Source organism: Euleptes europaea, chromosome 13, assembly GCF_029931775.1.
Source record: "Euleptes europaea isolate rEulEur1 chromosome 13, rEulEur1.hap1, whole genome shotgun sequence".
In the NCBI taxonomy this organism is placed as follows: Eukaryota; Metazoa; Chordata; class Lepidosauria; order Squamata; family Sphaerodactylidae; genus Euleptes; species Euleptes europaea.
In genome coordinates, this window is record NC_079324.1 from 29667127 (window position 1) to 29681174 (window position 14048).

At 43.6% G+C, this 14048-nt stretch overlaps 1 protein-coding gene across 1 annotated transcript in view; it reads left to right on the forward strand.

Annotated features, from left to right (window-relative positions):
- Positions 1-14048, forward strand: part of IL1RAPL2 (interleukin 1 receptor accessory protein like 2) — a 545193-nt gene that overhangs the window by 324421 nt on the left and 206724 nt on the right. The window contains exon 4 of the mRNA XM_056859577.1: positions 131-284. Coding sequence (XP_056715555.1) covers positions 131-284 — 154 coding nt within the window. The remainder of the gene's footprint in view (positions 1-130; positions 285-14048) is intronic.

Below are 14048 nucleotides of genomic sequence, written 5' to 3' on the forward strand. Positions count from 1 at the left end.
TCACACATGAATGATGTTATTCATTTGACTTTGGGCATTCATTATATCGTTAATTTAAGATCCAGTCTAGTCATTATCCTTTGCCATGTAAACCAGTGAATTTGAACTTTTGATAATTTGTTTTTTACAGGAATGTAAGCCAAAAATGTGGAGAAGTATAGTAGTTCAGAAAGAAAAATCTCTTCTAATACAAGATGTCCAAGAAGAAGATGGTGGAAATTATACTTGTGAGCTAAAGTTTGAGGGAAAGCTAATAAGACGAACAACAGAACTCAAAGTTACAGGTAAGAATCTTTTGTTGCGATACAAAGAGGGAAAGAGCATGGAGTATAAACTGTGAGGAGAGTTGACTCTATGGAATAATCATTAAATAAGTCTTTTATACTACATTTTTGTGAATTCAAAGTGACTTATGCAAAGGACAACAGATCATATGACTGATTTCCAACCTAGCAGTAAAACAAGTGACACTCAAGTGGAAGGTATTGCAGAAGTAAAACAGTAAACTAAGCTACGGGGTCAAAACACCCGGTTTCATCAGTGAACCACCCCCAAATAATATGGCCTGGTCCCCCTTACTCACCTCAATCACAAGCTATCTGTCACTGGGTCTGTCCCACCGGGTTGTAGATTTCTCGGCCTTGTTCTCCCCAACAGCTGTTGGAGAGCAAGATGTGGAAGAAATAATGGAACATGAGGGAGTTGCTTGTTGTGCATTTGCAAATGCTACCAGCTGGGCCAGGATTGCTTGCTGGAGAAGCTACTTCTGTGTCAGTTAGTTATGGTGTGTGTGCTGCTTCTGTGTAATGTTCCCTCGTTATGTGGTTCACATTAGGTAGTTGTAGTTGTGGGTGGCTGGGGAGTAGATGCCTTTGGGGTCACTACCAAGTGCCATAATTATGCAGCATTGGGTCCAGTCCTCAAGAATGTGTACCCTTAACTTGGGAAAAGTCAGTACTGCGAGGACACAGACACACAGGTAGCTTGCTCCTGATCCAGGAACCGTTGTGCAAACGGTCTGATCCAAGAACTGCAGTGCAAGCACATTCTGTACACTGTGCAGTTGCTGTTTCAGGATGGGAAGGGCTCTGGCTGGGCTGCAGCTGCTGCTCCTACTCCTCTTCCTCTCTCTGGCTGAAGTCCTTTCTCCATACTCTAGGCTGTGATCCTTTTGGCTTGTGCCTTTGGGAACACCCAAGCCTTAAGAACTGTTTTCAGTAGTATCCTATTATCTTGAAAGGACCCCACCTTTCCAGTAAAGAAAGGTATATATTCCAGGAAAGAAAGAAAAAAAGAAACACTCTGGCTAGTGATGTGGCTTCTTTGGGGCATAGGCCCCAACAGGTTGTAAACCCAGTTGTCTTGTGGTGTCAACCCTGTTATCTGATTAATCTGCAGGTGTAAAGTCAATGAGAAGCTTTGAGGGTATCATCCTGCCTTGCTTTACTGCTCACATTATCTATCTTTTCAAAAAGCATGGTAAATTATTCCACAGTTATTTATTTACAATATTTATTACTCACCTGTCTACCAAAAATCCAGGACCAAAGTTGGGCGACAGGATAAAGTCACAATTTAAAATGTTGAACAGCAGCTGCACAATGCAGTACAGATCACCATTAAAACGGTCATTTCCTGCCTCTACAGTTCCCCAAAAGGCCCTTCTAAAAAGTTCCACTTTACAGCATGTCCTGAAGGCCCTTTGCCAACAGGAATTTCTGTCATGTTCAGAGAAGCAGTTCCATAATGAGAAAGAACCTCCATGTGCACCATAATAGCCACACCCTAGTGCAAGGGGGGTTAGTAAGAAGCTGCTGACTTAACCTACCATTGGTTCTTGTAGGTTATCCGGGCTGTGTAACCGTGGTCTTGGAATTTTCTTTCCTGACGTTTCGCCAGCAACTGTGGCAGGCATCTTCAGAGTAGTAACACTGAAGGACAGTGTCTCTCAGTGTCAAGGGTGTAGGAAGAGTAATATATAGTCAGAAAGGGGTTGGGTTTGAGCTGAGTATTGTCCTGCAAAAGTATTGTCCTGTAAGTATCAAGATAATGTGCTAATGAGGGTATGGTATGTTAATATGGAACCATTGTATCCTGAAGTGATCTGTTAATGTGTGTAATCCAAAGCTAATCTGTATGGCTATTGTTGAATGTTGTCTTTGTCTGGAGGTTTTTCAGGGCAGGAAGCCAAGCCTTATTCATTCTTAAACTCTCCTCTTTTCTGTTAAAGTTGTGCTGATGTTTATGAATTTCAATGGCTTCTCTGTGCAATCTGACAAAATAGTTGGTAGAATTGTCCAGTCTTTCAGTGTCTTTGAATAAGACCCTGTGTCCTGTTTGTGTCAGTCCATGTTCAGCCACTGCTGGTTTCTCAGGTTGGCCAAGTCTGCAGTATCTTTCATGTTCTTTTATCCTTGTTTGTATGCTGCGTTTTGTGGTCCCGATGTAAACTTCTCCACAGCTGCAAGGTATACGATATACTCCTGCAGAGGTGAGGGGGTCTCTTTTGTCTTTTGCTGATCGTAGCATTTGTTGTATTTTCTTGGTGGGTTTAAACACTGTTTGTAGGTTATGTTTTTTCAAAAGTTTCTCCATCCTATCAGTGACTCCTTTAATAAATGGCAAGAATACCTACCATGTTGGTTCATATGGGGAGAAGTAGTCCTTCAGTCCAGCATATGGTTCATGAAGGTTTTTAAAGGTAAGCACCAACATTAATGTAATGACTATTAAAATATGACATAATTCTTCATCTCCGCCTTTCTTCTGAGGAGCTCATATGAGGTAATTTAGGCTGAGGCAGAGCGAGTGGCCTAAGGCCGCCCACTGAGCTTCATGGCTGATTTGGTGTTTAAGACCAGGGCTTCTCAGCATGTTCTGCCACTCTAACCACTACTACACATTGCCAGTTACAGTCATCTCCAGTTTGTGCCAAGGGCAGGTTCCCTTAGTGTTCCATCCAGGTTGGTGTAGTGGTTAAGAGCAGTGGTTTGGAGCGATAGACTCTAATCTGGAGAACCGGGTTTGAGTCCCCACTCCTCCGCATGAGTGGCAGACTCTAATCTGGTGTAATCTGGCTTCCTACCCATGAAGCCAGCTGGGTGACCTTGGGCTAGTCACAGCTCTGTTAGAGCTCTCTCAGCCCCACCTACCTCACAGGGTATCTGTTGTGGGGAGGGGAAAGGAAGGTGATTGTAAACCAGTGTGATTCTTCTTTAAGTGGTAGAGAAAGTCTGCATATAAAAACCAACTGTTCTTTGTCATCATCCTTTCTACTCTACTGAAATGTATGACATTTTACCATCTATCTTCAATTAACTGCCATGGGATACCAGCTTTTGTAAATGACCAATGCTGAATTATAAAGACATAAAGAAATTACTGGTTAGGAGAGCAAATGTTCTGAGATTCTCGCTCATCTCCATCGTTGCTTTTCACACATGCCCTTTTGAAAGGTCCACTTGTTTCAGAAAGCAGTGTGTGTGTAGCAATATTTGCTTTGGTCTTGACAAATCATTCAGCCCAATTACATCAATGCAATTCTTCTGCTTGAACTCCCAGTTCATTTAATTTCTCTTAAATCCCATTAATTCCCTAATTTTCAAATTGTGCGCACGGTTATTGCTGTGAAATATGTTGTTGCTTCGTTCTATTATTAAATAGTGGATCCTCTTATCAACTGGAGCAATCTGTTCAGATTTCACCTAGTCTAAAGACAAAGAGCACTGAAGTTTCACTCAGCTGTACTGGATTATGGACAAATGTAATGTCAGTTATCTTTGTTGTGTGGCATCATTAGCCCTTTTCAGAAGTTACAACCCTGTATACCAGCAGTTCACCAGAGGGAACACATGCTCACCATTTCAGGTGAATACGGCACTATGTGGATTTTTCATGTTCAGCTGTGGTGGTACATACAAATGATCTCAGACTAAACCTTTACAGCCACAGAAAATGTGCACCCTATCACATGAATTGGCAGTCGCTCATATTGGGAGTGTGATAGGTAGTATGCGCGCTTCCCAATACATAGGGTTGCCAAGTCCCTCTTTGCCACCAGCGGGAGGTTTTTTGGGTGGAGCCTGAGGAGGGTGGGGTTTGGGAGGGGAGGGACTTCAATGCCATAGAGTCCAATGGCCAAAGCAGCCATTTTCTCCAGGGGAACTGATCTCTATCGGCTGGAGATCAGTTGCAATAGCAGGAGATCTCCAGCTAGTACCTGGAGGTTGGCAACCCTACCAATACATGTGGTTGCAACTTTTGAAAAGGGCTCTCATCAAAGCAAATTCTCATTAGTTAGGGATCACTGCACATGCTCAAACTACAGTCAGGGGCAGGAAACGTATCTTGAATCTAGGGCCCCATTGCTAGTTCCAAAGAAAGCAATGACAGAAATGCAGGTTGCTGTTTCTCTTTCTTGGCAAAGCTAGGCATGACCCAAAATGCACAGCTGCTTCCAAAATTAATATCCTCTCATTTAGCTCCTCCCTTCTGAGAGATCTGGTATAACCTAGTTATGTCAGAATGTCCTGCATTCTTCCTTCCAGTGGCAGCCAGGGATATGCCCAAGAGATGATATTGAGGCATGGGAAAGTTCTAGTGGATGTTACAGAGAGTGAGAGAGGAACTTGGTGTGTGACTTCTGGTTTTGACAACGGTTGTGTACTTGGCATTCTGTCTAGTTTGATCCTCATTCGGTGTCTCTCTTCTACCACCCCCCTTCTAAGTAGTGATGTGCTGAACCCCTCCTTGAGAAATGTACCTGACTTTAGTAAGTAAGTAAAGGTCCCCTGTGCAAGCACCGGGTCATTCGTGACCCATAGGGTGACGTCACATCCTGACGTTTACTAGGCAGACTTTGTTTACTGGGTGGTTGGCCAGTGCCTTCCCCAGTCATCTTTCCTTTACCTCCAGCAAGCTGGGTACTCATTTGACCGACCTCGGAAGGATGGAAGGCTGAGTCAACCTTGAGCCGGATACCTGAAACCAACTTCCATCGGGATCGAACTCAGGTCGTGAGCACAGTTTGGACTCTTTAGTCTTCCCTTAATATGTCTCAGATGCTCTGCCCAATTCATTTTTGTTGCAATTTCAGCAGCAACTTCTGATGACCCCTAGACCATGTCCTCATTTCTGTGCTTTTGAAATCCTTCTTTTGTTTTGTTTTCAGGGCATGACATTGCGTTGATGTGGATTTAATACTCTCTTTTCCCCCCAGTTGCTTTACATTGTCGTGTGTTTGTCCACAGCCACGGGAATGGTTATTATTCAGTTTTATCCATGAAAATGTTAAGAGGCAAAATGGGGGGATGATTTTGAATTTCAAGTGGTTTTGACTTGAAAAATCTCTGTTTCAATTTTCCTTCTCAATTGTGCAAACGGAATCTGTGATTATTTATTTGCTTGCCATTTTCTGTTTCCTTGCATGGTTTCCCCCATAGAAGGTACACATTTTCAATGCTACTCGTGCATCAATCTATCAGTATTACACATATAAATACCCAGTAAATTGTGAATATAAGCCATGCAGCATGCATATACAAGACAAAGAAATCTAAAAAGCCAATGGGGAAACTAACAGACTAGAACCGTATTGGCAAACCTATGGCATGCGTGCCGCAGCCGGCACGCCGAGCCCTCTCTGTGGGCACGCGCGGACCCGTGGCATCTGCCTAGGGCTGTACCGTGTTGCTGTGGTGAGGGCGCTGAGGGCGGTGCTCCTTCTCCCCAAGCCCATGCTCCCCAAGCCTGCGCTGGCGACCTCCCTCTCTTTGCACCTGGAGCAAGCCCCTCCCCCTCTCTCAGCTGAGCTGGGGCAGCAGCTCAGCTGTTTGTCAGGTCGCCCCGCCCATCTTCAGTTTGGACTGGGAGGCTGTGGCCGAGCACCTTGCCACACACCCCTCTCAGCTGAGCTGCGGGACAGCTCAGCTGTTGTCGGGGCCCTGCCCGTCTTCAGTTTGGACCGGGGAGGCTGTGGCCGGGCAGCTCAGCTGTTTGTTGGGGCCCCGCCCGTCTTCAGTTTGGACCGGGAGGCTGTGGCCCAGCACCTTGCCACGCCCCCCCTCTCAGCTGAGCTGCGGTGCAGCTCAGCTGTTTGTTGCCCCCCCCCCCGTCTTCAGTTTGTCTGGGGCCCCGCCCGTCTAAAAAAGCATTTAGAAAATTCTACAACATTTGCAGACAATCCTACAAGCCATCAGGAAATCTACAAGGAATTTTCTAGCATTGTAGCAGCTGCAAAGGTGAATTTCAGTAACAGGTTTTTACAGTTCCGTAAGATGGAGACAACCCTGTGTTTTCTTACTTCTCCAGATAAAGCCAAATTTGAAGAACTTGATCCTTCCTGCCTACACTGGTTAGATTTAGAAAATCTGGAAATGGAGCTAATAGAATTTCAAGAAAGCTCTATCTGGAAAAATAAATTCTATGACCTGCGTGAAACACTTGAGAAGATAGAAGGGATGCCAAAGGACAGCACAGTTAGTTCTGAAAATGAAATCCTTAAAGTGTGGAATTCTCTGCCAAATAATTTTAAGTCAATGAAAGCACTTGGGATTGCTTTCCTTACTTTGTTTGGATTGTCTTATGCTTGTGAGCAGCTGTTTTCAGCTTTGAATTATATCAAATCTGACACCAGAAACAGGCTAACAGATGACCTGAGTGCTGCATGTGTTGCTCTCAAACTTACAAAGTATGAGCCAAGGGTAAACAAATTATCAGCATGCACACAACAGCAAAAATCACATTAATTATTCAAAAAAATTAACGATGTCCTCAGAGATGTCACAAAAATGGTGAATTACATCATGGCTCGTGCTCTGAATTGTCGACAGTTTCAAGCACTTCTTGAGGAGGTTCAGGCACAGTATAATTGTTGACTTATGTACAATAATGTCCGGTGACTGAGCAGAGGACGAGTCCTGGAGAGAAGCATGCCAAATGCAAACTTTTACCTTTCAATAAAAAGTTTTTTGTATCATTGAAAGCACTGTTATTGTGTTTTTCTTTTAACACAAAATATGTGAATGTATGAGTTGTTTTTTCTAAACTAAAACCTCAGTATTCAGGTTAAATTGCCGTATTGGCACTTGGCGATAAATAAGTGGGTTTTGGGTTGCAGTTCGGGCACTTGGTTTCTAAAAGGTTCGCCATCACTGGACTAGAAACTGTTTACATGAATATGAACTGATATAAAAATTAACAAAAAAACCAGCAGTCTATCAAACTATCAGGTCCATATTTTGGCTTTTTGGAGGCTTTGCTTACTGTGTAAATTAGCCACCCCTTCCTTTTTGGACTCAAACTCTTACTATCTCTTACTACAATTTGATAGAAATTAGATTTACCAGTCATTTGTTTATAGTAAACACATTTTTGCATAATTAGACATTTGGGAGCTCGTTTCTTCAAAGTTTCTAATGCTGGACCTCTACCGAACTTCGCTGGAATTATTTTGACACCGTTCTGAAGCCATGAGTTGAAAAGCTCATCCACCAGCAAAAGCATTCCCTGGACAATATTGTTGTAAACATGTGTTTATTAAAGATGACTGCCTCAGTGGAGTCTCTTTTACACTGGCTTATTTCTATAGATTTTACGGTCCAGGCATCTGCCCAGTCTTGTTAGTAAATCCAGCCTTGGATGAAAATGTGCAAGGTGATTTTAAAAGGGTGCTGTTGAATTGCTAGGGCTGCCAAAGTGTTTTCCAGGACCATTTGGTATTGAAATTCCACCTTCATAGATGGTGTTTTTTTTTTTTTCATAAATCAAGTATTTTAAACAGCAGGAGAAACTTTAGAAATTGTTTTTATTGACCCAGGCCCATTCAGCTCTATTACAGCTTGCCAGGTTCTTCTCCGTGATCCTGGCCCACCTTGTGGCTTCACCCTAGGGTTGCCAGGTCCCTCTTTGCCACCGGCGGGAAGTTTTTGGGGCAGAGCCTGAGGAAGGAAGGTTTTGAGGAGGGGAGGGATTTCAATGCCAAAGACTCCAATGGCCAAAGTGGCCATTTTCTCCAGGTGAAAAGGTGAAAAGGGATTTCTCCATCTCTGTCTCCAGGAGATCAGTTGTAATAGCAGGAGATCTCCAGATAGTACCTGGAGGTTGGCAACCCTTCTTCACCCTCAAGACTTTTGTTCTAAAAATTGTGCTGGCTACCTTGTGAGTAGAGAGGCTTTCTGCAGTGTTTCTTTGCTATGTTTTCGTTAGGCTTGCCAACTCTAGGAACTTCCTGAAGATTTGGGGATGGAGCATGGGGAGGGACCTCAGCAGGGTATAATGCCATTCAGTCCACCCTCCAGAGCAACCATTTTCTCCAGGAGATGACCTCAGTAGCCTTGAGATCAGTTATAATTGTGGGAGATCTCCTGGCCTGACCTGGAGGTTGGCAACTCTAGTTTTTTTATGCAAAGTGGGATTTTACAAAATGATTTTTTTTCCTTGAAGGAAACCTTTCCTTTCTTGACAGTAAAAAAGAGTGAGAAATAGGTCAACAGCTGACGCAGATGGTAGTAAACGGCCATGGAATAAACACTGCAGCTGGGTTTTCACACCATCCCAGAAATGACAGCTTATTTCCAGCACCAGATAGGATGTGCTGTCAACATACCCTCCAACACAGACACAGTGTTGTATATTTGTAATACCCCTATTCTCAAATGTCCTTTAAAAAAAAACTTTAAAATTTTTAATAGAATGCTTAGTCTCAAGTGGACTCAGTCATCCTAGTACAGAATGACTGTGTGGTTGCCAGGTCACTCTTTGCCACCAGCAGGAGGTTTTTTTGGGGTGGAGCCTGAGGAGGGCGGGATTTAGGGAGGGGAGGGACTTCATTGCCATAGAGTCAAATGGCAAAACAGCCATTTTCTCCAGATGATCTGATCTCTATCAGCTAGAGATCAGTTGTAATAGCAGGAGATCTCCAGCTATTACCTGGAGGTTGGCAACCCTAAATGGCTGTGACTCAAACACATTTGGTAGCATATGGAAAGGCTTCGGGGGGGGGGGAAGAAGGCAAGCAGTATTTTGGCAATTGTGTTCATGTGTGGGCATTCCCATGCAAGAGTCAAGAAATGTGCCCCTCACTCAGACATTTAACGTTGAGAAATCCAGCATCCCCCACAAAAGCACAAAGAAAGAAACTGATTTACTAGGGATCCTTATTGGGAAGTAGGGTCAGTCCCTGGTCAATTTGGCAGTTGGCGTATGTGGTTGTAAGAGGAGCCCTGTGAGATATTTAATAATGTGACACACACCCCAGTAATGTCATGTTGCTTGTACTCTAAGGTTGCCAACCTCCAGGTACTCAGCACAGATGCGAAGAAAATTAACAAAGTGCAAACATTTATATAAATAGCTACACAAATACAACACTGAACATGAACTAGTCATTCATGCAAACATGTGCCCTGAACCATCCTGATAAACATGAATACACAAGTGCAAACATCAATAGTCCATCAATAGTATCCCTTCGTGGAACATGCTGACTATCCATAATTAAAGAATAGCAACATTAATAGCAGTCAAAATATAGAAGGAACGAGATTTTAAAAGTGAACAAATATTGGGGGAAGAAGAAGAGATTAAGACAAGAAATTGAAACAGCCATATCCCCGCCTTTCTGCGGCTCCACTTCGTAGGAACCTTCATGGAACCACTTTTCACATGAAAATTGGACTATTGATGTTTGCACTTGTGTATTCATGCTTATCAGGATGGTTCATGTTCAATGTTGTATTTGTGTAGCTATTTATATAAATGTTTACACTTTGTTAATTTTTTTCGCATCTGTGCTGATTTCCAAACCCCGTGGTACTAGCACAGAGGTGTCTATTTCCTAGACACACAATCTCCAGGTAGTAGCTGGAGATCTCCCGCTATAACAACTGATCTCCAGCTGATAGAGATCAGTTCACCAGGAAAATATGGCCGCTTTGGCAATTGGACTCTATGGCATTGAAGTCCCTCCCCTCCCCAAACCCCACCCTCCTTAGGCTGCACCCCAAAAAACTCCCACTGGTGGTGAAGAGGGACCTGGCAGCCCTACTGTACTCTTTTACTAGATGCAGGGAGAAGATTTGCAGATGGTAGAGTTGGGCCCGGAGAAATGCTTTCCAGTCTAGCGGAATAAGATTCAACTTGGTGAACTGATCTCTATCAGCTGGAGATCAGTTGTTATAGCGGGAGATCTCCAGCTACTACCTGGAGGTTGTGTGTGTAGGAAATAGACACCTCTGTGCTAGTACCACGGGGTTTGGAAATCAGCACAGATGCGAAAAAAATTAACAAAGTGTAAACATTTATATAAATAGCTACACAAATACAACATTGAACATGAACCATCCTGATAAGCATGAATACACAAGTGCAAATGTAATTGCTACATTCTATGAGTTCTGTATTGCTGATCCTGTGTTAGGCCAGCACAGACTTTTTTGATTTCATGCTATGTTTATTTATCAGCCCCATGGAAAACCCACATCTAATAATGATAGGAATGACAGTAATACTTGGCATTTTTATGGCCCTTGCAAAACAGTCTGATATAATTCTTCCCTAAGTTGCTGAAGAAGAAATAGAGTTTGCCTATAAGGCTGCCACAAACATTGTAGGGAGGAGGTTCAGCATACTGCGATTGACTGCCATTCTTATGTTCTTATGATCACTGATGAGTTGCTCTTCATATTCGTTTGCCTCTTTGGCATCTGAACAGCCAACAAACAGATTTGCAGTTGCACAGTAACTGGTGGTTTGTAGTTATGGAGCTACATTTCCTTGCCTTGCAGGTGCTTAAAGAGCTGTTATTATCTCTGCCTGACTGATTTGCTCACTATTTATTTACAAAATAACCAAGGGGCCCATGGCAACAACAGGTGTATGGAACTCACCAGGTTCTGTGAGAACGTGCATGCATAAAACACTGCTGATTGCACAGTACTGTACAGTTTGAATATGTGAAAAGTAACCCAATAAGCACGGTCAAACAGCTTGCGAACAGCCAAATGGATTGGCAAAAAATTGGCTCCCTGCTCAAAAGCTGCAGAAAGAAAGTGAGCATCCCTTCTTGCCTCTGAGAGCCCCCTAGTCATGACAGTGAGCTCATGGCTGAGGTGAGATATGAACCGGGCACTCTGACTGGTCACTTAGATGCTTAGCCACTGAACCAGGGGTGGGGAACCTTTTTTCCGCCAAGGGCCATCTGGATATTTATAACATCATTCGCGGGCCATACAAAATTATCAACTTAAAAATTAGCTGACCAATATGTTTCTCCATGGCCCGGGTGGGAAAGGGCTAGCACAGTTTCTTGGGCAGCTCCATAGCTAATGACCCTTCTGCAAGGGGGAAAAGAAGGTTCCTTTTCTTGGCAAAACAAACTCACATCTGCCTTGAATAGAGGCTCATCCTGTCCGCGGGAAGGGGCGGATCACCAGTCTTAGATCCTTATGAGCTAGAGATCTGCCAGGACCCACGAAGGGCCAGACCAAATGATTTCGCGGGCCTTAAACGGCCCCCGGGCCTGATGCTCCCCACCCCTGCACTAAACTATGCCAGTTCTCAGCTGACAGGTTAGTGTGGAAATGTGGAAGAATAATCTCTCTCCTTTGCTTGGGTTGTTATGTGGACAAATTTTCTGTATTGTTGCTCAAAACCAAACATTGTCCAAAGGACATTGTTAATCTTTTGAATTAACTTTGGATGCCTTAAGTATTTTTGAACAAGGCACTTCGAGGAAATAGCTGCCATCAGCACATTGTTTCTGAGATGCCTTTGGGATCTGTGCTGCCTTCCAGTTCCATGTAAATGTTAATCCAATGAGTCTGCCTGTGATTTAAACCTTATATAATTCAGACTGCATACATTCATGCATATCCCTTGACTGTGTAGCAGTTCGGCCCTACTGATAACATAACATCTGAAGTCAAGTGGAAGCTGCTCCCCTGTGCTATGATCCCATAGGATTCTGGTAGGCATATAAATATCACAGCCCTATAAGGCAGGGCCAGTTGCTTGAGTCTTGCCCACCATGTTGTTTTTCTCCCGCTGGAGTGGAGGTTGACTAAGAGATCCACAAGTTGATCTTGCCCACATGTATTTTACATGTGTGTACTGCAGCCATTAGGAGCCCCTTGGTGCAGAGTGGTAAGCTGCAGTACTGCAGTCCAAGCTCTGCTCACGACCTGAGTTCGATCCCAACGGAAGTTGGTTTCAGGTAGCTGGCTCAAGGTTGACTCAGCCTTCCATCCTTCTGAGGTCGGTAAAGTGAGTACCCAGCTTGCTGGGGGTAAAGGGGAGATGACTGGGGAAGGCACTGGCAAAGCACCCCGTAAACAAAGTCTGCCTAGTAAACGTCGGGATGTGACATCACCCCATGCGTCAGGATTGACCTGGTGCTTGCACAGGGGACCTTTACCTTTACTGCAGCCATGTGGGAACAAGTGAAGGGATGCCCCAATTGGCAATGAGAATGTGAAAAGATGATTCACTGCTGCTGATTCTGTGAACTGACATCGTTGGTAAACACCATGTGTGTGAGACTGCAATAGTTGAACAGTAAGCATTCCCATATGAACCAAATCTGCAGCAGGTGTAGAATTTGCCCATCTCTCCCCATATAATGCGCGTATCGGTAAAATTGCTCATCCTGCTCCAGGATGTGGTGATGGCTGCCAACTTGGAAGGCTTTAAGAGGGGAGTGGACATGTCCATGGAGAAGAGGGCTATTCATGGCTACTAGAAAAAATGGCTACTAGTCATGATGCATACCTATTCTCTCCAGGATCAGATGAGCATGTCTATTATATAGGCTGCTTTGGAACACCGGCAGGACGGAGCTGTTGCAGTCGTCTTGTTTGGGGGCTTCCTAGAGGCCCCTGGTTGGCCCCTGTGTGAACAGACCACTGGACTTGACGGGCCTTGGTCTGCTCCAGCATGGTCTTTCTTATGTTCTTATGTAAAGTATTAAAATCGTGCAAGTGGATCAGGTAAGATAGCTATGTTAGCACTCGTGTGCATTTGTAGGTGATTATGATCTTACCAAAACAGCCTCAGCATATCAGATGGCTATTGACAAGAAAAGGTTAGTTTCCCAGATGATTCAATAAAAGCTGCTCTTTTAATGTTCAGAACCCATTCTGATCCAGATGGGAGATGCGACTGTTAACCAAGGGAAAGCTCTTTGTACACTCATTGATTTGCAATGATTCTAGAAGACAAGTGGAGGGGGATGTTATGCCAGACTTCTCTTAGAAGTACTGCGAGGACGCAATGAGAAATGTAGCAATATGCTGCAGTCTATGAATTATATATCATCCCCCTACTCCAAGTGCTTTGCTTTACAGCTTCACAAGCTGCCTGCCTGTCTGATGAACATGCAAAGTAATTAGAATGGCAAATAATGTTCTCTTTTATCAACGTGCGATAGATTTCCCCATCATTTCTCAAGAGTCAACTCTCTTTTCTTCATCCAATCTTAAATCAACGGATTATGCTAGTAGATTTTCCCTACTCTGTTAGCTAATGGTAATGAAAGAAACTCTGTTGGCAAAATTCATAACGTGATTGGCTGAAACAACTTAATTTCAAAAAAAATCAGACATCTGCTTTTTTCCCCTCAGCCCAGTCTTTATTACAATCCCTTATGGCACCTAGAATCCTGCCCCATTTCCCACTTCCAAAATCTTAGTTGCTGATAGTGGGCAATTTCAGGGGAGAAAGAAAGAAAGAAAGAAAGAAAGAAAGAAAGAAAGAAAGAAAGAAAGAAAGAAAGAAAGAAAGAAAGAAAGAAAGAAAGAAAGAAAGAAAGAAAGAAAGAAAGAAAGAAGGAAGGAAGGAAGGAAGGAAGGAAGGAAGGAAGGAACTAAATTGGACCCAATGTGTCCAGTGCTTTGACAGTCATAAGGCAAGCCCTTGCCTAGCCATCGAGTGGCAGCCGAATATTTTACTTCGGCTGCAGAGGAGAAAAGTGGGTGTTTGTGCTTGCTGAACTGGGGAGTAAATATGGATATGGTGCCCAATGGCATTGCTTTAAAAGTGTAGTTGTTCTAGTA